The sequence below is a fragment of the Helicoverpa zea genome, chromosome 11 (genome assembly GCF_022581195.2).
Source record: "Helicoverpa zea isolate HzStark_Cry1AcR chromosome 11, ilHelZeax1.1, whole genome shotgun sequence".
Taxonomy (NCBI): domain Eukaryota; kingdom Metazoa; phylum Arthropoda; class Insecta; order Lepidoptera; family Noctuidae; genus Helicoverpa; species Helicoverpa zea.
This window is the reverse complement of record NC_061462.1, coordinates 12,292,888-12,315,370: the sequence shown is the minus strand read 5'-3', so window position 1 is coordinate 12,315,370 and position 22,483 is coordinate 12,292,888. Positions and strand designations below refer to the sequence as shown.

At 37.6% G+C, this 22,483-nt stretch overlaps 3 protein-coding genes and 1 pseudogene across 3 annotated transcripts in view; 3 read left to right on the top strand and 1 right to left on the bottom strand.

Annotated features, from left to right (window-relative positions):
* Positions 1 to 22,483, top strand: part of LOC124634237 (immunoglobulin superfamily DCC subclass member 4-like) — a 188,498-nt gene that overhangs the window by 46,961 nt on the left and 119,054 nt on the right. The gene's annotated exons all lie outside the window — the stretch shown is intronic.
* Positions 6,776 to 8,049, bottom strand: LOC124634240 (regulatory protein zeste-like). The gene is made up of 3 exons (XM_047169699.1): positions 7,836 to 8,049; positions 7,446 to 7,632; positions 6,776 to 7,336 (listed from the first exon to the last, which is right to left on the bottom strand). Exons 1-3 carry the CDS (start codon positions 8,025 to 8,027, stop codon positions 6,810 to 6,812), a joined length of 906 nt encoding a protein of 301 aa, XP_047025655.1. The 5' UTR covers positions 8,028 to 8,049; the 3' UTR covers positions 6,776 to 6,809.
* Positions 16,031 to 22,142, top strand: LOC124634238 (vinculin-like). Its single transcript, XM_047169697.1, has 10 exons — positions 16,031 to 16,136; positions 16,514 to 16,659; positions 17,393 to 17,498; positions 17,992 to 18,093; positions 18,304 to 18,436; positions 18,871 to 18,952; positions 19,328 to 19,445; positions 19,794 to 19,915; positions 21,359 to 21,425; positions 22,012 to 22,142. Exons 1-10 carry the CDS (start codon positions 16,077 to 16,079, stop codon positions 22,123 to 22,125), a joined length of 1,050 nt encoding a protein of 349 aa, XP_047025653.1. The 5' UTR covers positions 16,031 to 16,076; the 3' UTR covers positions 22,126 to 22,142.
* Positions 22,369 to 22,483, top strand: part of LOC124634386 — a 4,903-nt pseudogene continuing 4,788 nt past the window's right edge.

Sequence of the window (22,483 nt, the reverse complement as noted above, 5' to 3'; positions counted from 1 at the left end):
AAGCTTGTAACTGGAAAGGCTCTAAATGCAATCGAAGGTCAGAATTGATTTTTACGGGTTCTTCTAAGGTGTTTAAAATTGAAATATTAACACGGTGGTTTTTCTTTACTTTAACTACACAGTTGGCTATTAGCAGGTTTTTAGATATATGTTGGTTGATTACTAATCCCTCTCCAATTTCTGGATTTGCGACTGTACATTCTATGATAGCTTCGCTACGCGCTGCTATTGTATAGACAGGTTCATTAAAATACATTTGAAATTGAATGTCTTTTAAATATAACATGCTTTCTTCATAATTAACTTGGCCATTCTTGGAATTAAATAAATCGTTGCCGATAATGCCATCATAGGGTATGGTTAAGTGATCTATTAAGTTGAATATGTGAGTCAAGTATTTACAGTCACTGTGGTCTTCATTATGGGTACTCATGGTTATAGGAATTTGTCCTAATGTGCTTAAAGGACTATCGGTGGTTGAATCTATGCCTTTGATCTTAAACTTGATTGATTCATTGATTACAGGCATATGATTGATAACTGATGTTTTTATAATACTTATAGATGCACCGGTATCAACGAGGAGCAAAAGATCTTTAGAAGACACAGGGGATTTAACTTGTATGTAAGGTAAGTATTTATTTGAAATGTTTTGTGTGAATTCATATATGGTTTTATTAATGTTTTCTTTATTTTCAGGATTACGGACAGAATCTACGATTTGGGGCTGGTTACCCTGTTGCTTGATTCTAGGTGATTTTAAGGATTCATCAGAATCTACGATTTGGGGCTGGTTACCCTGTTGCTTGATTCTAGATGACTTTAGGAATTTATTAGAATCTACGATTTGGGGCTGGTTACCCTGTTGTTTGATTCTAATTGAATGACCTCGAGTTTTGGGCTTATCATTACCATGTCCATGGGTCATCGTGTCGATATTGGTGTCGTCTATCATGGTTTGTCCCGTGCGACACCTATTCGGGACATTATTTAGTTTAAATCATAATTATCGACAGTATCATATCCTTCAGTTTCAGTTAAGGTGTTAATTTGTGGTTTGAAGGACGTGCCTGGTTGAGTGTTAGAATTAGATGGTTTATTTACATTGAATTTTTTGTTGTTATACTCGCGGAGTCTGCAATTTTCTAAAAGATGGCCTGCCTTTTTGCAATATCGGCAGAACGGATCTTTTGAAGCTGCTTGACTGGAATAAGGTTTTTGAGTTTGATTATTATTATAAAAGTTACTAGTTCTATTAGGTTTAGCGTTTATATCATTATTACGTGAAGTTTTCGCGACCGTACTCTGTTTATATGAGTATTGTTGTAACTTTTCTTCTGAAAGAGCACAATTGATGGCATCGTTAAGATTCTTAGGGTCTCTGCATCTGACTATATTCGCGATACGAGGAGTGAGGCCCATAGTGAAAGTGTGAAGAGCTAGATCCTCCATAGCCGCTACTCTACCAGCAATTTCACTTTTCTTGTGATTGGTAACCGCGATTTCTGTCAGAAGTTGGGATAGGCATGTTTCAACCCTAAGTGAAAATTGGCTAACATTTTCTTGTGCGCCCTGTCTACAATCTTGAAGTTCTATTAAAAGATGAGCGTAGTGTTTTCGCTCTCCGAATTGGTTTTGCAGGAAATCCCTAAGTGAGGGCCAAGTTTCGAACTCTTTTATTGAGCATGCTATTTCGGCTTTACCGTCTAGCTGGCTGATGATATATTTGAATACGATGTCTTGTTGATTAGGGGCGGATAATGAAATCGCATTATCGCAATTATTTATAAAAGCGTTAAGTTTTTCTCGGCTACCATCAAAAGGTTTTATGAATTTTAGGATAACGTTTAAGGTTAAGCCTTCCTTTGGCTCTTCCTTGACGTTCTTGGAACTTTGAGACATATTAATTAAAATAATACAAACATACAATTGTAACAAGCAAACCCTGGAAATAAAATTAGTATAGCTTAAAAGTTTACACGGCGAAATATTTCGTAGAACTGTTCTTATCGCTGTGCACTGGAACTGCGTCGAATCAATGTCTAGACGGAATACTTTGTAATCTTGTTACAATGTTGCGGTTATGAGATAAGCCGTCCCAAGAAAGTTTGATGGAACTTTGGTTTAAGCACTTGTAAATATTATAAGAAATTATCACAAAACTCACAGGAGCACTAAACATGTGTTTTTCATATTTATGCGGGAACTGGAACTGGAGTTCTGGATACTGGAACCGGGGTTGACCTTGTACCGGGTCGGTGCTGGATCTGGAGACGGGAGACGCTACTTGCGTCCCTGCTCTTTGCCACTTACTGCACAGTGGACCGGTTATGAGGTTCACCGGTATGGTGTACGGTATACACCTGGATGATGCGAGTCGCTTCGTGGAACTTATGCACTCACTGCACTAGATTTTATTGATTTACGGAGGGAACCGGGAATTTTCAATCCCACCGCTGCCACCAATGTTAGAAACCGGTCTAGGAAACTCTTTTTAAAAAAAAGGAAACACTTTTACTGAAATTACACCAACACAATTTATTTCAATTATTACAATATTATCGCGAGTGCAATAGGCAAGTGCACGGGATGGAGGCTTGAAGACGACTGAGGATGAGTGGGATGGATGCATGAGGAGTAATGTGTCAGCATTCTGATGGAATTGCAGCATAAGCTGTTGGGTCAGCCAGAAGGGGTGCATTGGAAGGGTATAACAGCACGCTCAAAATATATATTTACGAAAATGAACTCTATTCTAACGCAATAAGGTACTAAATTGGTTGCATAATACACAGAGGCAAATCCGAGCCGAGAGGGATAGTTCGAACGGAGGCTGTTTGTCTCTTTCTAACACCTTGCCAGCATAAAAAAATGTTGTGATCAAAAGTTTTGTCTTCCCAAAAACAATTTAATCACTTATATTTTTATCTTATTTTAACAATTGTAAGTCAACAAATTAATAACAATCGCATTAATTTATTCGTATTTATTATTAAAACATAAACAACATAAATTTTTATTTTGCTTTTTTTTATTTTCTAGCGGTAACCCTGAACATTCTTGGCGCGTAATCAGCATTTAAAATTTTGTTTATATTTTTTTGTATTAAATCAATTTAAACTATTAAAATGGTGAAAAAGTGTTGCGTTTCTACTTGCAAAAGTGAATCCTATGGTGGTTGCAATATATCGTTCCACAGGTTAGCTAATAATAACATTTTCGTAAACCAAACAACTAGGGTGCCCATGAATTCTTGTAACGAGTCAAAATATGGGTGATGGATTTTAAAACTGTTGTACTATTGTTATAGCTTCCCAAAAAATGAAGAAAGGCGACATAAATGGCTCAGCAGTCTATATATGAAGTAGAAATACAAAAAAAACAGTCTTCACTTCGAATCTTCCTGCTTTTATACTGCTAATTTCCGCTAATTATTAAAAGCCTTTATTAGTATCTTAAGGTCACAAACTGCGTAAGTTAAAACTTCAATACTAATCTGTGTTTAATAATCTTAGCAAATTCGGATTTGTCTCACATAGCTTAATCTCATAGTCACCCTATTAGAAAGGGACAGACAGCCTCCGTACTAACTGTTTCACTCGGCTCGTTTTTTGGGTTTATATGCGCAGTCCTGTTTACTAATATTATGTCTATGCCAAAAACATGATTGTCACGTCACAAAAAAGTAAATTGGTCCTTTGGTAATAATTAATGAGTTCGTTAAGGCCTTTAACCTCAAAAGAGAACTAGAACATAAATCATGTACATTTATGACTGTATCTAGCCACAATCGGTAAAGCCTAATAAGGCTAAGCTTTCACGACACGAAGGCAGCGAGCTTGGGAAATATTTTAATTGTCATATAAAATATACTTAATTATTCTTGCGTGCCATAGCGTACTTTTACGTGTGGTCGACTAGCCTTTCTAAATTATTCAGGTATTATCGTTTCTCTTTTAGTATATCAGTTATTTGATTTTCTGAAAATGCTGAATGGCCTGACAGTTCAAAATATTATATCTGTTTGAACTTTTTTCCAAAGCATTACTTGTAACACTGATTCGATGTTTTAAATTTTTTTCACTTCTAACCAAAATTACAACACATGATCGCTTAATCTATGAAGCATCTACATTTTTCTGAATCCTACAGTATTCCGTTCATCTGCTTAATCCTCTCACAATACTCCTGTATCTCTTATTTCACGTGATCACGACATTTGCTTCCCAGACTAGCAGATAATTTCATCTACGGTATCCTAGAAACTACAATAAGTCTGTCTTCCCCTAGGGCTTTTTACCACAGTTGACAAACTCAAAAGTTGAAAGCTCCCATAATATTCTGGGCAGCCTCGTGATGCAGTAATTAGGGCAGGTGTGTAACCTCGCCCGTATCCGCAGCTATTTTCTGCCATGGGACTGCGGGGCTCGGCCCTACCGAACTAATGGTCACGCCAAGGTCGCCCTGGTAGTATAGAGTCCACCACGAGAATAGATTCCCTGAACTTCTTTTATTGTGCTTTTAATTGGTCTGTTTGTTTTTCTTTTGTTGCGATTATGGAGTTCGGAATACCTGTTTGTGCTGTTGGGACCGTTTAGAAAGACAGAGTAGTCTAATATTAATGACTGAAAAGCAAAGGAAATATTCGCCAAATTGCATGTAAAAATGTTTACTACATTTCCCCTCGGATTGCAACAGTACAAATGAGGCTATAAACAGTCTGCAATTTCAAAGCGGAGAAATATAGCGAGATTTTTCAAATCGTAAACTCCAAACACACTTCAATCTACAAAAATAGCAAAGAGTTTTGAAATAGAGGCGCCGGCGTCGCTATAAATTATTCGATCTTGGGCTGTTGCAGTATTGAGAGCGCACAATTTACTACTTGCATATTATGCTTTGTTTAGCATTACAAGTAACTCTGGTTGGTAAAAGCCAGAGCCGTATAAATTACTCGGCTGGCCTGGAATTTATGAAGTAACAATTCCCTATTGTTCTGTGCAAATCTGGGAAGTTTTCAGCTGTTAATCACAAATACCAAAATACAAAAAAGACTTGCTTGGGTTAGTCTACATTTTGAAAAATAAGCTTCAATAATCTTAATCGTAATTCCACATTATGATACTAGTCATATTAAAATTTGCATACTGCTTAAACGGCGAGACATGTGAAACATAAAAAAGATACCTACTGTAACATCTTGTAATACCATACCATGTTTCTAGCTTTAAGCTATTGCTATTAAGCTGGTTTAACTTACGGTGAAAGATGCCTCTACATTTTATGTTATCTTCCCCACGGGAGCTTATGGTTATCGTTTAAATTATTTCATGTCAAAATCTGGATTACATACAAATACATGTTCGGGATCTTTCCTTTTCCTTTCAAAGAAGAACTTTGTAATCCAGTGCCAAAAAACAAGCATTAAACTGCAGTAAAGTCCATAGTTAGTGTTGCAAGTGGAGTACATTAAGTATTCATCCCGTACGTTCCCGCATCTATAAATAAACTGCAGGCTGACTCCCAGTTCGTTTGCAACCTTTTTGCTTTTCGCTGTCTGGCTTCGCGAAATATGCACTTCTTTATAGCTAGGTATAGAACAGGGATGGCGAACCAATAGCAATCTTACCAATATTGGCTCGCTGCAAAATAATTTAAGCACTTTGACTGACTGACTTTATGAGCTGACTTTGACTTTATTTTGAGACAAAATTATTGCAATTGAAATTCTGTTAGTAGATACAACCTATATGTTTTTCGCGTTTTAACCACCTCATGAGGGAACTACTTATCACACGGGATAAAATAGAGCCTACAATGTTAGAAACTCGAGCGTAATGATGACATATTTTTTGAAAACGTTCAGTTATTACAGTATGTTGGCATGAAAGTCAATAAAGGTCCACCATCCCTGGTAATGGAACAAGCAGGGACGAGTTCTTTTGTAGAGGACAATGGAACAAGCTTAAAATGAAGAAATGTATCAAAAGACCCATGTCAATTCGATAAGATTCTTTGATAAGTCGAATGAAAATGGAGTTGCCCTCATCATATGCCTTACACTGATTGAATTGTAAGGAGTTTTCCTCAATACATAAACATCATGGAAAGCAACCATTCGTTTTACACGTTTTGTAGTCACCCGGTCAATGCAGACTTAACACAAATAGACAAATGTTGATTCTAAATTCTATGTTCTTCAATGATTATCTTCGACTTGTCTCCATCAATAAAATAATTGATATATCTCTTCCAACAACTCTGATTGGTGGGAAGACTCAAAAGATCGAGAGGTGTGGAGGCAAAATGGGGAGGCCTTTGCCCAGCAGTGGGACAATTATAGGTTAAGAAAAAAAAATCTCCAACACACGAATCGTGTGTAACAAAATTTAAAAATCGATTTCCTTGAAAGAAATCTTGTGTTCAAAAAAATTGGATCTCGTAAACATTGTGCAGCGATAATGTTGCCAGGTGATATTAAAATCAAATATTCTATGTTTGAACGCTGACTCACTGGCCGTTTGTTATAGTTTTAGCGCGTGTTTGCGCCTAAATTTAAATTTGGAATCAACCGGGAACCATTTCGTAACCGTTTTGTTGTTATTTTTTTGTTGAGCTTTGTAAAAGTATTGATTGTTTATGACATAGGTATTTTTAATCACATAAAACATTTAATTTAAAGGTATTAAGATTTTATTTTAAAATGTATATACAAAGAAAAACGTATCAGATATTGAGTTATAACTACTTCTATCTTAAAATATTATTACCCAGCCTCACTGTAATTTCCAGTTTCAATCTGGAAAATATTAATAATATAATGAAATATTGGATATAAAAAAATAAATTGTAGAAAATAAATAAAGGAAAATTAAATTACCGTCTCGATATTTTTGTCTCTTCAAGTTCAACTCTGCCAAGTCAGCTTTCGCCTTAGCCTCTCTTAGTTTTTCTTTTAAAATCTGAATTTCCAAATCATGTATCACTGCATTATGGGCTTCCTTGTTCTTATTATCTTGCCTTTGAGCCTTTACTTTCTCTCTTAGGAGCTCAATCTCCAACTGCTGAAGTTCCATACTTTGCTGCAGAGCATTTTTGTCTTGATTGAGACAATTATCATTCTCTACATTATTGGGTGCATCTGGTGGATTTTGACTAACTACAGGCGTTGAAATAGCGTCCGCATTGTATGTGCCACTGATTGGTGACATGGGTTCCATTTTCACAGTCCTCAATGCTGAAGCTTCTTGTTCGGAAGTATTTTGAGAGTCCTCACTCAAAAACAGACTTGATTCTGATTGAACTGATTGAAGAGGGTCATTGTCTGTTAATTTTTCTGCAAGTAAAATGGGATTTAGTGTTATGATCAAACATAATGGGGTGGAAAGGCGTTAAATCTCCAGAATTAACATAATCTGTAACTGCATTAAAAGGTCTTTCTTTACCTATAACAAGATCGGAGTCTGCAGAACTATCAATACCAGTTATAAGTGCATGTGCTATCTGCAACACGTTGTTTTTGGATAGTTCACCCACGGCTCCAATGGGTATGTGATGCTGTTTTTTGGCGAGTTCTCCTCGCTGGCGATGTTTTATGTTCAGCCATAATCTTCGAAGTTGTTGTGGTGTTCTCTACAAGGAGGTTTAATGAGTTAATGGTAAAAGGATAAACTTCTAAGATCAGATTAGATAAATGAATTGAAATCTGATAAAGTGCAACAATAAAACTAGTATCGTGTCTCTGAGACTTGAGAATGTCAAAAACGCGAGATTCTATCAGTTCACTAAATTAGAAACTTGATTTATGTAGGTATAATATGCAAATAAATACTTACATGCAATTCAGTATGTGGGTTCGAGTTGAACTCGGCAGCTATTTTTTGCCAAGCTAAGTTCTTAGCTTTCAGAGCCGAACTGTGGCCGTGTTTACTTTCAACAACTTTAGAATAACTCTTCAATATTTCTAGAAATACTTTCTTCTCTTTTTGTGTGTATATCTGCTTCTTAGGCTCCATTACTTTAATCATTTCGGAGAAATAGAACTCTGGTTTCAAGTGTCAACATAAGTTGATGCTGTCATTTATCTGACAATGTGACAATTCCAGACAATTCCTTCTTGCGTTTAGTTCCAATTACGAATGTTATTGGTGATCGCGAAGAAGTTCTAGTTAGAGCCAAACTCCTTTCGCGTTTTGCAATTTTTTATTCAATAAATTGGTATATTGATCACTGTGTTGATTTCGAAGTCTTATTGCAAACTACTTATGGGTCTGAATTAAATGAAACGTATAATGTATAGTAAGTTTACACGAAAAGATTAACGTAGTAACACGTCCGAACAATTGCTAAGCGACGTTTTAAATACTTGAGATGAGACGACTGAGACGAGGCACTTGAGAATGCTTCGACAAACTTGTTTCAATAATAATGATGACGTCATATCAAAGTTATTGGTCGACTGGCAGGAAGTCAACTGTTTAGATTTTGTTAACCGTTTCTTGTAATTTGTAACTTGTTCCTTGTTCCCTTTTCGCCACACAGTTTTTGTGACGATCTCACAAGAATTTTGAAGTGAGGGTGGTTCGATCTCATCTCGATCTGTCAATATGGAGAGTTTTGCATAAACTTATGGCCTACTTTATGGCTATACGCCATTAATGGTAACAGCTAACAGCATGTCGCCTATTAGGAGGACCCAAGAACTGAATGGAATACATTAACTAGAAACAGTAAGATAATAAAATCGTACAGTGAGTGAGTTATAAACTATTATTCGAATGCCAATAACCCCCATAAAAATATAAGAAAATAATCCGCCTAGATTAAGAGCTCCATAAAAGTGACAGCTTTGTATTTGCTTACGCTAAAAGATTTGCACATTTACAATCCGACTCAAATATTAGAAGGACCACCTTACCTCTACAGCACTTTACAAATGTATCGTTATTTCTTAACTTACTAGTTTCATATTTTCCTATTTAAAAGTTACATATTGTACACGGTAGTGTAGATCGACAGCGTACGGCCCTACATAAAAGGATTCAGAAGGATCATGGTTTGGAGTTGGCTTTCCTTTCCGTTGCAGTCTTTGCGGGAGGGTTCTTGATGATTTTCCATCTAAAAAAAAGGTTGTCGGATCTTCACAACAAATAGCACAAAAGATTTTGTACATTGTTCTGTCTCGGGAATACTATTTCGATTTGTTCAATCGTCCAATCACTAGCTCTTATCCGAGACAATCTCCGTCTCCGGGATTTCCTCATTTGCTTCAAGAGTTTATTGATTTCCTTCAGTAAAGTGCTCACGATTAATTTGTATGACCTCGTCGAAACTGCAGCGTCGCTCGCAAGATGTTGCTTGCATCTGTCGTTAGTAATTGGTCAGTGCATTTAAGACTGGTTTGATGTGTATGTACATTTTTCTTGGTAATTGAGGTATCGTCCCTTTTGTCTGTTTAATGATCGTTATTGTCTTGTTTAAGTGTCAAGTTTTTTGTAATTTTTTGCAAAACACTTTTTGGGTTCCGGTTGATGAAATATTTTAGTTAAATACGATGCTGTGCATTTATTACATACCATAACAAATATGTATTTTGTAACCTATGTTCTTTGTTATTCATTCTTACTATGGATAAAAATTACGTCTTTGTCATTATCCAATACAAATAGTTTGTCAAGTTACCAATACAAATAGGTCGCTGTCCGTATATCGTTGTATTTTGTGGTTTATTCATTGGTTTAGTGAGTAAATCTCTATGTTCAACATGTTTGTTACGCTCGATGCTCCAACCAAATGTTTATCATGCCCACTGGTTATACCTACTTGTAATGCCTACTAATTTATAATCCAATTTCAATAAAGTATTACAAGTGAAAGCGGTCATTTTATCAAACTATTCTTTGGATCTAGTACCTTTAATGAATATTTCTATATGACCCATTGCTTCCAATATTACACTTCAAAGCACAGTGACAGCGTTCGTGTATCAAACAATTTTCAGTTTGTTAGACGTCAATCAATAAAAATATAAACCTTTCACAAGTTTTGTTAAGGCGGGTCTACGCTAGACGAAGCGAGCACGAGCGAAGCACAAGCGGAGCCGTCGTTCGCGGCGTCAAGGGTGGACGTACAACGAACCTACAACGATCACTGTTCTCGAACGTAGTTTTCCGCAGTGAGTTCGCGGGTCTTGGCGAATATGGACGATATTAATAATATTGCAGTAGCCGCCGCTGTTGCAGCCAACCAAGCTCTTTTTATAAAGGGCGTCGTAATTTTTACAAGGGCAAAACCGACAACAGGCGGAACGCAGCCGAGCTCGCAGCGCTCTCGTTAGAGGCTTGTAAGTTGGTCCACACAAGACGAATTGTGTTCGGCTCGTGCTCCGCTTGTGCTCGGTTCGTCTAGCGTAGACACAGCTTTAGGTACTTCGAAATTCTTCGGTCGGAAACACTTAACATAATCGTACATCACCATAATTCATAGCATAAGCTTTCTTTGATTGATTTAGAACTGGATATACATATTTTTAAATCATAAAGTTTTCATTGTTCCGTTGTGAAAGCTAAATAGATCCGATTAAATTGGATACTGGCATATCTCTCGAACAACCTAATCCTTTTCGGATTGGTTCGGTCTGGTATTAAATTACGCTATCCAGCGACCCTCGTTTCGGAGAATTGCGCGTGAGGATTATATAAAAAGTAGTTTAAAATAATCTAGACCTCCCAAATGTCTGCATGAAAAACTTACAGGTTAAAGCAATGGAGAAGAATAAAGGTAGATTATAATCAAAAAGTTTGACAGTTTGAGTTCTCGTATTTAGCTAGTTCATCTTCAAAGGAAGTCTGAATATCTTCATAATTGATTTTAGACTCGCCTTTTTGCAATGAAAGCTGTTTTGTCAAGCGCAACACCCTTCAAGCAGCTAACTGGCATCATGCCGAGAAATGGCTCTAAAGAAACTTAAATTCTGCAAAATCAATAAGTGAAAACGCCGTGAAGAAATTATCTTAGTTCAATTTTATAATAGCGTAGCTGTCACCGGTAAAACTCACCATATGGTCGACGCCCACGCGTGGTAGTGGCCGTGGACTTATTGGAGAGAATATTACGACACCGCTCGAACTTAGATTTTATTATTTGCCATATTCATGTGTGTGGGAGGGTTTTACGGACATTTGCATTGAGAAGTGTCGTTGGCAGTTCATCTTGGTTAAATGTAGACATGGGAAAAACGTATCATTGAAAAGAAAAGATTGATATGTATCATTTGATCACTGGGATATGTATCACTCTTTTGTATCTCTATATCCTTTCGAATCCGCGAGTGACATTGTACTGTTGCTCAGAGTGACTCGCTTCGTTCAATTCAATCCAATGTATCACTAAATCAGTACGAACTAAGAGTGATAGATTCGTTTAGGATAGATAGATTCGTATATCAGTTTATAATATTTTTAAGTTTATTTTTTTTTATTTTTAAGTTTCTATTTTTCATTTTGAATTTAAGTTTACGATTTATGTAATTGGCTGTTAAAGCCGTGTAAATCGAATAAATAAAAAAAATAATGGTCAAACACTTATTCTCGGTATCGAGAAAGTGAGACAGTATTCTAAGTAGGGAAGTGCGAAAGAGATGTCTGGACTTTCCGATGAGAAACCGTGACGCCAGCCGCTCAACGCTGTGTGTGCGAGTGAAACACAGATACAAACGGACGACGGATTGAATGAGTTGTTAAAGATACACTGATACATTCGGATTTGAACTGATACAAAGAGTGAGTGATAAGAACGGAAAGATACATATCTTTTTTATCTATCACTCCTGAGTTACCCATCTCTAGTTAAATGTTGCATTAGCAAAACCCAATCTTCAAGAGCATGTACTACACGGAACGAAAATTGGAGGCGGTCGTCAACACCAAACCCACAGAACCACCAATCCAATGAGGTCAATAATGATTGACACATTTTCAACTGATTAACAGAGGAAAATAACAAGAACAATAATTGTGCCAGCAAGAGATTTAACTTAATTAAAACTAGAACGCACGATAAGTTCCAAGACAGTAAAATGTAGCCTTCAAAAGCACTGCAATAATACTTCCATCCAATAGTATATTGATACTTACAAACTCTAGACTTTCGCTTGATTCAAACGCCTAGTTCACACGGGATCTAAGAGTTGTTGACATTACATCAGCCATTCGATGCTTCATAACATAACTTATTGGCAATTTAGAGTCGACATATTGCAAAACCACTTAATGTAGCATCTGCATCAATGTTGCATCGTTGTCCATTCATCATTGGATGATGGTTATGCGTCACCTCTATTTCTTCCATAAGTAGATACCTATGCACAAAAGGTTTCCGGCGTACTTATATTTGCTAAAGTGTGTGTAACCAATCGGATCTTCAATGGGTCTCCAATTGGATTGATGACTCGAAAAGTGGAATGATCAGTTTAGGGGATATCGATGCCAAAAGTAAGTATAGCAGAATATTGTCTTTCTTTTGGAATTGTAAACACTGAAAATGTACACCTAGATTAGCTAGTGCCCCGCCAGAGCTAACATCTCGGCTTCACCTTGACCCAGTGACTCGCGTCGATATGTTATACCTGGTACTGTATGCCTATCTGGTTCTGGGAATACATGTTTAGGCATAAATGAGCAGACTCTGTTTATTTTCCTTGTATGATGCATAGGACGGTCTGGAAGATGTTTTAGTTCGTGTTTTCAAATCGGCTCCCACGTTTATTTAAGCAAAACATTTTGACGTTACCCTTTATTTACTTCTCCATGTGAGAAGAGGCCTGTGCCCAGCAGTGGGACGATAAAAAAAAAAGCTTTATTTACTAAACGTGTTTATTACTGTGGCAAGTATACAGTCGATTTTTGAAGACTTCGAATACATCGAATACTGTTTTTTAAATAAATAGAATACAACCGGTAAACATCTCTCTAAGTATCCGCAATGCTTTCCCAACTCAATCTAGCATCATTTCCGAATTGAACACTCAACAAACAACCCTCACCCAATACGATTCCGCAGCCATTTAGCCCCGACGGCCACATAATCATCTTGGACAAACACAATCAGACTCAAGGCTGTCTCGTCAGGGGTGGAAATACCGCGCCCTTTCCGACGCACCCCTGGTGAACAGGGGTGATTTGTAAAAGTCACGAAGGTAAAAAGATTGGAGTCATTTCTGGAATGGGTTCTGTTCGTTAAGCTGGTTTTATTGCTAAGTGGGAGATAGTGGAAGGTTTAGGATAAAAGCTTTTTCAAAAATTAGAGTTCGTCTGGTTTGATAACGATTATGTAGAAGGAGGAACAACTAACACCTATTGGAACTCAAAAATCGTCACCATTTAGGTGAGCCATGTAGACAGACATACCTACGTGGAATTAAGTAGGAAGCTTGCAAGATTTGATATGAACAAACAGAAAGCAAGACATATGTATGTATGTCACAAGAGTATAATATGGACCAGTAAATACGTGACAAACACAAAACAGTTACAATTTCATAACACCGACACTACTGGCATACATCAAGATTAAAATCAAAAGCGAACAAAAACAGTACTCGTACTATGTAGTCGGTACAAAAAACCATGAATGAATGTTGCGTTGGCTGGTTGCGTGCGCGCACCTAATATGGCGAGTTATCTGCTGCGGGCGTGCCTTACCGAAGCCCGATTCTGCTAAGTTAATAATGTTAAAATTGAATAGAAATTGAATCGCAGTGCTGCTTCTAATATAAGACCAATCGTATTCCAACGACATTCGATTGGTTTGCGATTGGTCTGCCATTTGGTCTATACGGTAGTTTGCTCTACAATATATTGCAATCGTAAATAATTTGCAGACAATATGATTCATAATTGAATGACAGAAACAGATAAAAACGTTTTTTTAAAGAAAAAAAAAAATTGCGGAATGCCACATACGCTTCGCGAGTCGTGATTGGATCTCAGTCGGATGTGAGTCGTATGTCGCTTACCTAAGTAAAATTAGTAGAATCGCGCCCCTGACGTCTGGCGTTAAGGCTCTTGAGACAAGTCGATTGAAAATTGATAGTAATCAATATTGATGGCGTGTCTAATGCTGCAGTATTGAAATATTTGCTATTGTTGTTAGGAATAGTGATAGCTTTAATTTATTGTTTGGTTGCTAAGTTGTAGATATATTGGCATCTTCTACAGTATAGCTTTCTGTCTGTTAGTCAAGGCGGTCGTTCTTTAGAGACCTTTTTTAAATGAGCAAGATGGTCAATACAATGAAATTATTTACTTAATTGTTCAACTAAAGATTCAAGTATATTAGTAGGTATTAGGAGTCAAATAAAAAAGTTGGTACTATGTAAGCTGTTTCTTAACTAAATAAAACAGTTGCGTCTCCAACAAAATAAAGGGCCTTTTACAAATCTGATATTCAAATTAAACAGCTCGCAAGAATGTCTGATGTACTTACTAATCCTGAATGCACTCCTATACGGGACTATCGAATTACAAAATGCAAGTGTAGAGTGCAGACACAAAGACTTGGTTATCTGCAGTGAACGGCCGACGGCTTAATGTCAGAGAAAGTTATGAAGTTATAGATAAGCCTTGTTATGCATTGTTTGCTCTTCTTATACTTTTAGATAAGGGGACTGGTATGCATATTTCTGCAGCGTCTACTTTTGATAGTGGAGACGAAAATTCTGGAAGAATGTTCTGGTAATTGGGAGGTTAAATACGTTATTGTAATGTAACTAGGTTACTATCAATAGCAGTATGTTTTTGCCCTCACCGAAAGTCTATTGTCAATCCGATTAGAAAAGGGTCCGTCATTGATAACTTGGAATTGATTGATTACTTTCGACAAATGTAGTTTGCTTAAATAATTTGTTTGCTATATTGTTAAGAATACTAAGAATAGTGCTTTAGTCTATCACGTATTAGGATAATCTATCGCAATTCTTGCATGTCATCTTAAACTTTAAAGTTCAAGCTTATGTTAATAGCCTCCGTCACGTGAGCGAGACGAAGTGGCGTTTTATAATTTATGGACGTTTTACAAAGCGGAACAAATGTCAAGAAACTGAAAAGTGGTGTTCCATGCATCGTTTGGTAAACAACCGTCTAGTTTTCGGCTGCCAAGATATAAAGTTGCCAGCCAAAAGTGCTTACCTACTTCAAGTGCGTTATGAGCGAATAATTCAGTTACTTCTACAGACATGCTGGTCCCGGCTGAATCGTAAGAATTACGTTAGAGTGTTTCAAGATTCGTAATTTGGTATTTCGAAACTAATATATTTTTATTATAAACTAATTTATTTTTCTCCAATAACAGTATGTATGTATACAGGGTTACTGGTAAGTAGACCGCATCCTTTCATGAGGTGATAGTATAGGTCAATACGGACAAATTTGACCATGAGATACACTGGGCAAAAGTTAACCCGTTTGAAGATAATCGAATTTCAAGATCTTTTCTTTACAAGTCGTCTAGGTACACGTATAAACTTTTATTATTAGTTACAAGTCTCGTTTTGCGGATTTTTGTGTGTTTGTGCCTTTTTGGATAGCTAGATAAATGTAGATGTTTTTTAAGTATTCTGCACAAAAAAATGAAGAGTAATATTTTTGAGAAAATAGCTACTAAAAAAGTAATTGCTGTACGCTATAATTTCCTCTGTGATTTGTACAGTTTTATGGTTTGTTATTATGAAATGATTCATCTTCTATCCAAAAACACACAAAAATCCACAAAAACGAGACTTTTGACTAATAATGAAAATTTATACGTGTACCTAGACGACTGATCTTGAAATTCGATTATCTTGAAACGGGTTAACTTTTGTCCAGTGTATGCCATGGTCAAATCTGTCCGTATTGACCTATACTATCACCTCCTGAAAGGATGCGGTCTACTTACCAGTAACCATGTATACATGTATACGGTTACCATGTAACCTCGACATGTAATTATTCCTTGCTTACTTTCTAAACTTGTGTTCCTTTCGTCTTCAGGTTTCTCGTCTGGTGATCCTCCATGAAGAAGCAGAAGATGGCAACGCGATGCCTGACCTGGCGAGGCCGGTGCAAGCCGTGTCTCTCGCCGTCAATAACCTGGTCAAGGTAAGTGAAGAAATTTGCTATCCTTATGAAATATTAAAAGAAGAGTCGAAGAAAAAGACTTCACAAAGAAAAGAAAAAGGGTTGAATAAGAGTTTCTATTTATGAAATATCAAAAACTTTTCACCCAGTAATTTTGAAATGACAATCGTAAAGATGCTGTCTGATAATCGTAAAGATTCAGAGGATTCCGGGTTCCAGTCCTAGATCTGACCTTTTTTTTGTTGTTGCAAGGCTAAAAATACTATTACGCATCCCCTTCCCATCGGGGGACGGGAGAGGGGTATGTGGGAAAAAGTCCTAGCGGCACTCATCATTTTGCACTTCCTAAGTTTTACAGTGTAAGACACATCTTCAAAATGCTTTGGACAATTCCTCAGGTTGGCCACGAGACCATCGAGTCTTCAGAAGACTCGGTCCTCAGACACGACATGCCGAGCGCACTACACCGCGTCGAGACAGCTGCCACTCTGCTGCAGCAGGCCTCCGACATGCTGCGAGCTGATCCTTTCTCAGGACCTGCAAGGTAAGGTGGTCTTGAGGCCCGCAAGATTCTTTACTGATGTTTTCATTTACGGCACATTCTGTGTTGCCTAGTGTGCCCTGACGATGCCCTGAGTGTGGCAAAACATTGGGCCTCCAACATTTAAATTTCCATACATAAAGAGTACATATTTCTCGTGGATTATTTAAACTAGAGGAATTCTTATTTAAGAATGGTATCGTCTACATAATTAATACATAGTTTGTAGTTTGATGCTACCGGCCATGACAGTCGAGTCATAGCCAGAGGTCAGGTGAGTCTATGATGACAAATTAATTGTTTACAAGCAACCGACGTCATTATGATGCAAATGTACTGATCATTACTAAAAACAAAAAGTTTAATAAATCCGGAAAGTTCTAAAAATGATTTGTTTCCAATATGACGTTGCATTATGTAAGCTCCCATATTGTTGCGGAATGCTTATCATAAATACCTCTAAACTAAACAATTTCTTATGTAAGCTTCCGCAGCTGTTTCACAATCGATTACTCGTTTTTCATTCAGAATTCAAATCGATACTGCAAAATTGTAAGGTCATCTACCCATTGCATGAAGGGGTCGTTCAGAGTTCTTTTAAGATATGGTTGGCACGGAAGGTTCGGTTGCTTCTTGCATATGCAGCCACGATGTCAATGTCTGTTGACGCAAGCCTCTTTACCTTCGAGTCTTGTGACGCCCGTGTGAAGGAGCTCAAGATAAGTGTGGTTTGCAGGAAGAAGCTGATTGAAGGTTCGAGAGGAATCTTGCAGGGCACGTCTGCGTTGCTGCTGTGTTTCGACGAGTCAGAAGTTAGGAAGATCGTTAAGGAGTGCAAAAAGGTTAGTCACCTTATAAATGCTTGTGATACAATGTGCCAATTCAAAGAATTACTCAAAATTTTAAGTTTTTGAAAATACAGCGTCCGTAAAGTTTAATGATCTGGAATGAATAATAATCTTATCTCGATGTCTAAATGCACCGTTCTACATTTCCCTGGAAGCCTTGTGTACGTAAGTTTTCTAATCTTGCATGACGAACACATGCATGAGTTCACATTTTTTACACATTTCCATGGGAAAATGAACGTACCATTGGTAATCACATAGTTTCTGTTCTAATTTCCAAGTCAGTGTCACATAATACCGTGGGAAATTTTATATTATGTGCCTTTCTATTGTATAACCAGGGAAAATACGTGTATTAAGAATGTTTGGATTAGAAACTATATTTCATTACGAGGGCCAAACTTTTGGCTTCCCAAATAGGAGATCTCTGATGCCAAATAATGTTGTTGATGAAGATAACTTATATTCTTTAATTGATAACTTCTAGGTGCTAGATTATCTCGGGGTGGCGGAGGTCATAGATACGATGGAAGACCTGGTTCAATTCCTCAGAGACATCTCGCCAGCACTCTCCAGGGCCGCCAGGGAGGTAAGCAAACTTCACTTTATTTAGTAAGGCATAAGTCGCAATGTGAATATTTTAGGTTGAATGAAGGCAGAAAGGTTTTTGTTCATAAAGATGTATGCATGCATGTCTGTGGCGCTTGAGATGATGGTTTGGAAGAAATGTTGATTAGTTGTCAGAATGTTCTTTTTCTTTGTTACTAGCCCACATTTTCAATGATTTTGTGTTACATAGGTGGCAGCCCGAGCAGCGGAGTTGACCCACCCGCCGCACGCAGACACGCTAACCCGCTGCCTGGACAGCGTGAAGCAGCTCGCGCCCGTGCTCATCTGCTCCATGAAGATGTACATACACATCCTCACTGAGGGTAAGTGTCGCGTGTAGATCAGAACTACGTGCCTTCCAAAACACGGGGTAACCCACTACGGTATAAAAAGTGCTCCAACCACAGCCCAATCGTGTGAATCTTCGGAAACTGGACCCCAAAGCGACTTGTGCTAAGCCTGATAGCCTCTTCTATACTGTCTTTCGTTTCTCCCTAGACTGTAGGAAAGCTTACTGCTGGGTAAAGACTTCCCCATCTCCCCTTGACACTTTGCGTTTTTCGAATAATACCAAACCAGTTTTAGGTGTCGAAATCAACCATCTATCTTTTCCATCCCACCCCACGGGATAGCCGTTACTAGTGGGTAACAACACATTCCCATTTCGCCAGATACATTTGGTGTACGTGTCTGGCCCAATTACCTAATACTTATCTCAATTAGCTCAGAAAAACAAAAATTGATCTTTTTATTGCAGGAGGCAAAGGAATGGAGGAGGCTGCTGAAAACAGAAACTATCTCGCTCAAAGAATGGCCGATGAAATACACGAGATTATTCGGTAAGTGTAACATTACCGGATCAGCAAATAGCTATGACAAACTTCAAATAGTTGTTAACAGAAGATAGATTGAACATTTGGCATCAAAATTTTACATTGTATAACTTAGTCGTAGTGTGTGTGACAACCAGGTTACTTGGTTGATGAGGTCCAAAAGGCAGTTGCTAAATGTAAAACACTGTTACTCAGCTGCATTCGGTGAAACTGGAAGTCGACCCCAACATAGTTTGGAAAAAGCTAGACAGATGATGAATGTTCAAAGTTACAACTAATTTTTTTTCTATTTTTCATCTTGTCTGTGTTCTTTGTGTAACTGTGTACATGAACTGTTAAATAAATAAATACAAATTGTAATTAGTAATGTTTGTCCATCAGTGTGCTGCAACTAACCTCCTACGTGGAAGACGGTGGCGAGAAGGACAACGTGGCAGTGCTGAAGGCGTTACAGCAACAGATACACGCCAAGATTGGAGCTGCTCATGAGTTCCTTAATGTGAGTCGTAGTTTGTTATTGAGAAATCAATATTAACTCAATAACATCCATTTTTAAACCGTTTGGTTAAATGTGTGGTCATCGTATTTTAAATCGTTATAACTTCTATTTTATTGGGGGTTAAAAAAATAATTCCTTGTGAGTAGTGTAAATATTACTCGAAATATTTCCTTTCGTCTTCTTTTTGTCTACTTTGTTAAGTTTGACCAAAGACGATTCTATTAGCAACCGACCCTTTGCCAAAAGTTTATTGTTCATTTTTAAAATGAAATGAATGTTGAAAATGGTTCGTTATAGTTGACTGCAACTCACTGTAAGAATCGTTTAAAATTATTTCATATTCTCTAGGACCCTGAGGCTCAGCGCAACAGTGCAGGCGAGAGAGCTATCCGCAGTGTGCTGACATCATCTCAACGTGCTGCCGAACACCTGGCGCCCGAACCTGCTGATGCTGCCAGGAGACTCGCCAGGTACCACGAGCTCAGACACGAGAACACTATTTTGTCAAAGTCAAGTGGTTTTATTTCAAACAGGCCTTTGCAGGCTCCTATGAAACGTCACACTAGTTGCAAATTGTTTGAAACAGTGTCTTTGGGGTTTCTTGTTGGTTCTTCTACATGAGATAAACTCTTTAGAACCTACCTAGCTTGACGTTTCGAAAAAGCTGTTATAGGTCTATCGTATTGTAGTCTGACGTTATACAGTTAACTTCATACTCGTCAAGATTAGTGTTAGCATCTATTTGAAAAATAGACATGTTTAATACAGATCAAAGTTCCTTAACCTGGGAGAAAACTCCGACGTTGATATCACAGGTGTCTTACACGTTCCAAAACGTGATTAACGTTCAACGATTCACTTTCCAAATTGGCATGCAAGTGCTAGGTTAGGTGGTAGAATACTTATTACCCGACTGCCAAAGAAGGAGGGTAAGGTTTTTCGAGTGTATGTAAGTATGTATGTATGTCTGTTCCTTTGTGACCTCCTGTAGCCTAAACGGCTTGATGGATTTTGATGTATGAGGTATCGTTAGATTTGTCTTGATTACGGGAGTGTCATAGGATACATTTTATCCTAAAAGTCCCACGGGATATTTTTTCTAAATTTCCCTTTAAAAAAATATGTATGCGGTATCATTAGATTCATTTCAATCACGGGAGTAATAATTAATATAGGATACGTTTTTTCTCAAAATTCCCACGGGAACATGTTAATTCTGCGTCAACGCAAAGCAACTCATGCGTTAGCAAGCAAAAAGATAGGGCGTGGCCTGGCATGCGGCGCGCGGCGCGGTGCGGAGGGGGATATGCTCGAGTATACAGCCCGAATGCGGGCACACGCATAAGGGCACACGTCGTTGACGGTCTTCAGCAGTAATGACTCACCTAATTCTTTTTCTTCTTCACTACCAACAGTCCAGATTGGCGGTAAATTTATGTTGCGGAGTAACATCACTCGTAATCTAAAGCCAAATGTCGTCGAAATAATTTAAAATGGTACTTACATATACATAGTCTTCTACATCTACAACATTTTCGTTAAATAAAAACAGCTAAAAAGTTATAAATAAAAGAATTATTATTAAAAAAACAAAATACCCGACTGCACACTAAAAAAAGAGTAAAACAAGCCCCACAATAATATTTAATTTATAAATATTGATGGAAAGCATCGCAGGCGGGGACCACCTTGACCGCCACCAACGAAAATTCTGCTAAATGGTGCACAACCGAAATGACTATAAATAAGCCTCTGTTGGTCCCCGCCTGCGATGCTTTCCATCAATATTTATAAATTAAATATTATTGTGGGGCTTGTTTTACTCTTTTTTTAGTGTGCAGTCGGGTATTTTGTTTTTTTAATAATAATTCTTTTATTTATGCTCTTGTTATATAAATAATTTTTCTTTCTAGATCTGGTGGCATAAACGCTGACCATCTATGTGACGAGAGACAATATGGACATGGTAGAGAACCCAAGGTAATTATATTAATTGAAGCTAACTGTATTAGGCATTTATCTGTGGATTTGTTGTCTACAGATGCTATACAGCAAAATTAAAAAAAAATATAGTATTGACATTCGTAGTACCTAAAGATGATATAATACTAATATGTCATGATTTTGACTACTGAATTTTTAAAGGTAATGTTTCATTCGTTCTTTCATCCGTGAAGCAATCGATACGTAAAACAATGTTTTCTTCAAGGCGGTGAACGTGAAAATTACCACTTCATGGTCAAATAACTGATAACGTTTAAGTACCTGTTTGTGATATCAGTGTTTATATCATCGTCGGTGAACTTAGTATAATGTCTTGCATATTTGAAACCTGCGGCTATCATTGAACATCTCTGGCAGTCGTTACGGGTAGTCAGAAGTCTGACAGCCAGTCTAACCTAGGAGTATTGGGTTGCCCGGGTAACTGGGTTGAGGAGGTCAGATAGGGCAGTCGCTCCTTGTAAAGCACTGGTACTCACCTGCATCCGGTTAGACTGGAAGCCGACCTCAACAAGGTTCGGAAGATGATGATGATTTGTGAGCTAATACAATGCTGTTCTCCCAGGCATTGAATCTGGCGTCAGACCTGCGTCACCAGATCAACGAGTTGGATTCCATCGTGAATGAGGGAGTGAGGGCCGCTGAGAAGCAGGGCGGGAAGACCATGCAGGCTAGGTGAGAAATTCTTATATATTTAATATCTTTTTTCACAATAGGCACTTCAGACTAAAGATTGGACCGACAGCTAGCCCGATGGTAAGAACAGAAACTTATAAAAAATTCAATTCCATTCAAAGTTTCCATTTGGTCTAATACCGGCCAAATACCTGATCGTTGTTATGTGTCTACTGCCATTCATTTACATAATGATTTATGACCCTGAATATTGTAAAAAATATTGAAGTGTGCGGGTACTCTAAATATGATTGAATATACCGTGCTTTAATAATCAAACTACGAAGTTTAGGGAAGAATATATTAACCATCAAACCTAAAAACATATTTTTTATGTGTTAAACCGATAAAACCACAATATT

Coding starts and splice junctions, on each gene's coding strand:
- LOC124634238 (XM_047169697.1), top strand. CDS start 16,077: ATGCCTGACCTGGCGAGGCCGGTGCAAGCCGTGTCTCTCGCCGTCAAT. Junction 19,446..19,793: donor CTGCTCATGAGTTCCTTAAT/GTGAGTCGTAGT, acceptor CATATTCTCTAG/GACCCTGAGGCTCAGCGCAA. Junction 19,916..21,358: donor GCTGCCAGGAGACTCGCCAG/GTACCACGAGCT, acceptor TTTTCTTTCTAG/ATCTGGTGGCATAAACGCTG.
- LOC124634240 (XM_047169699.1), bottom strand. CDS start 8,027: ATGATTAAAGTAATGGAGCCTAAGAAGCAGATATACACACAAAAAGAG. Junction 7,633..7,835: donor ACCCACATACTGAATTGCAT/GTAAGTATTTAT, acceptor ACCTCCTTGTAG/AGAACACCACAACAACTTCG. Junction 7,337..7,445: donor AGACTCCGATCTTGTTATAG/GTAAAGAAAGAC, acceptor TTTTACTTGCAG/AAAAATTAACAGACAATGAC.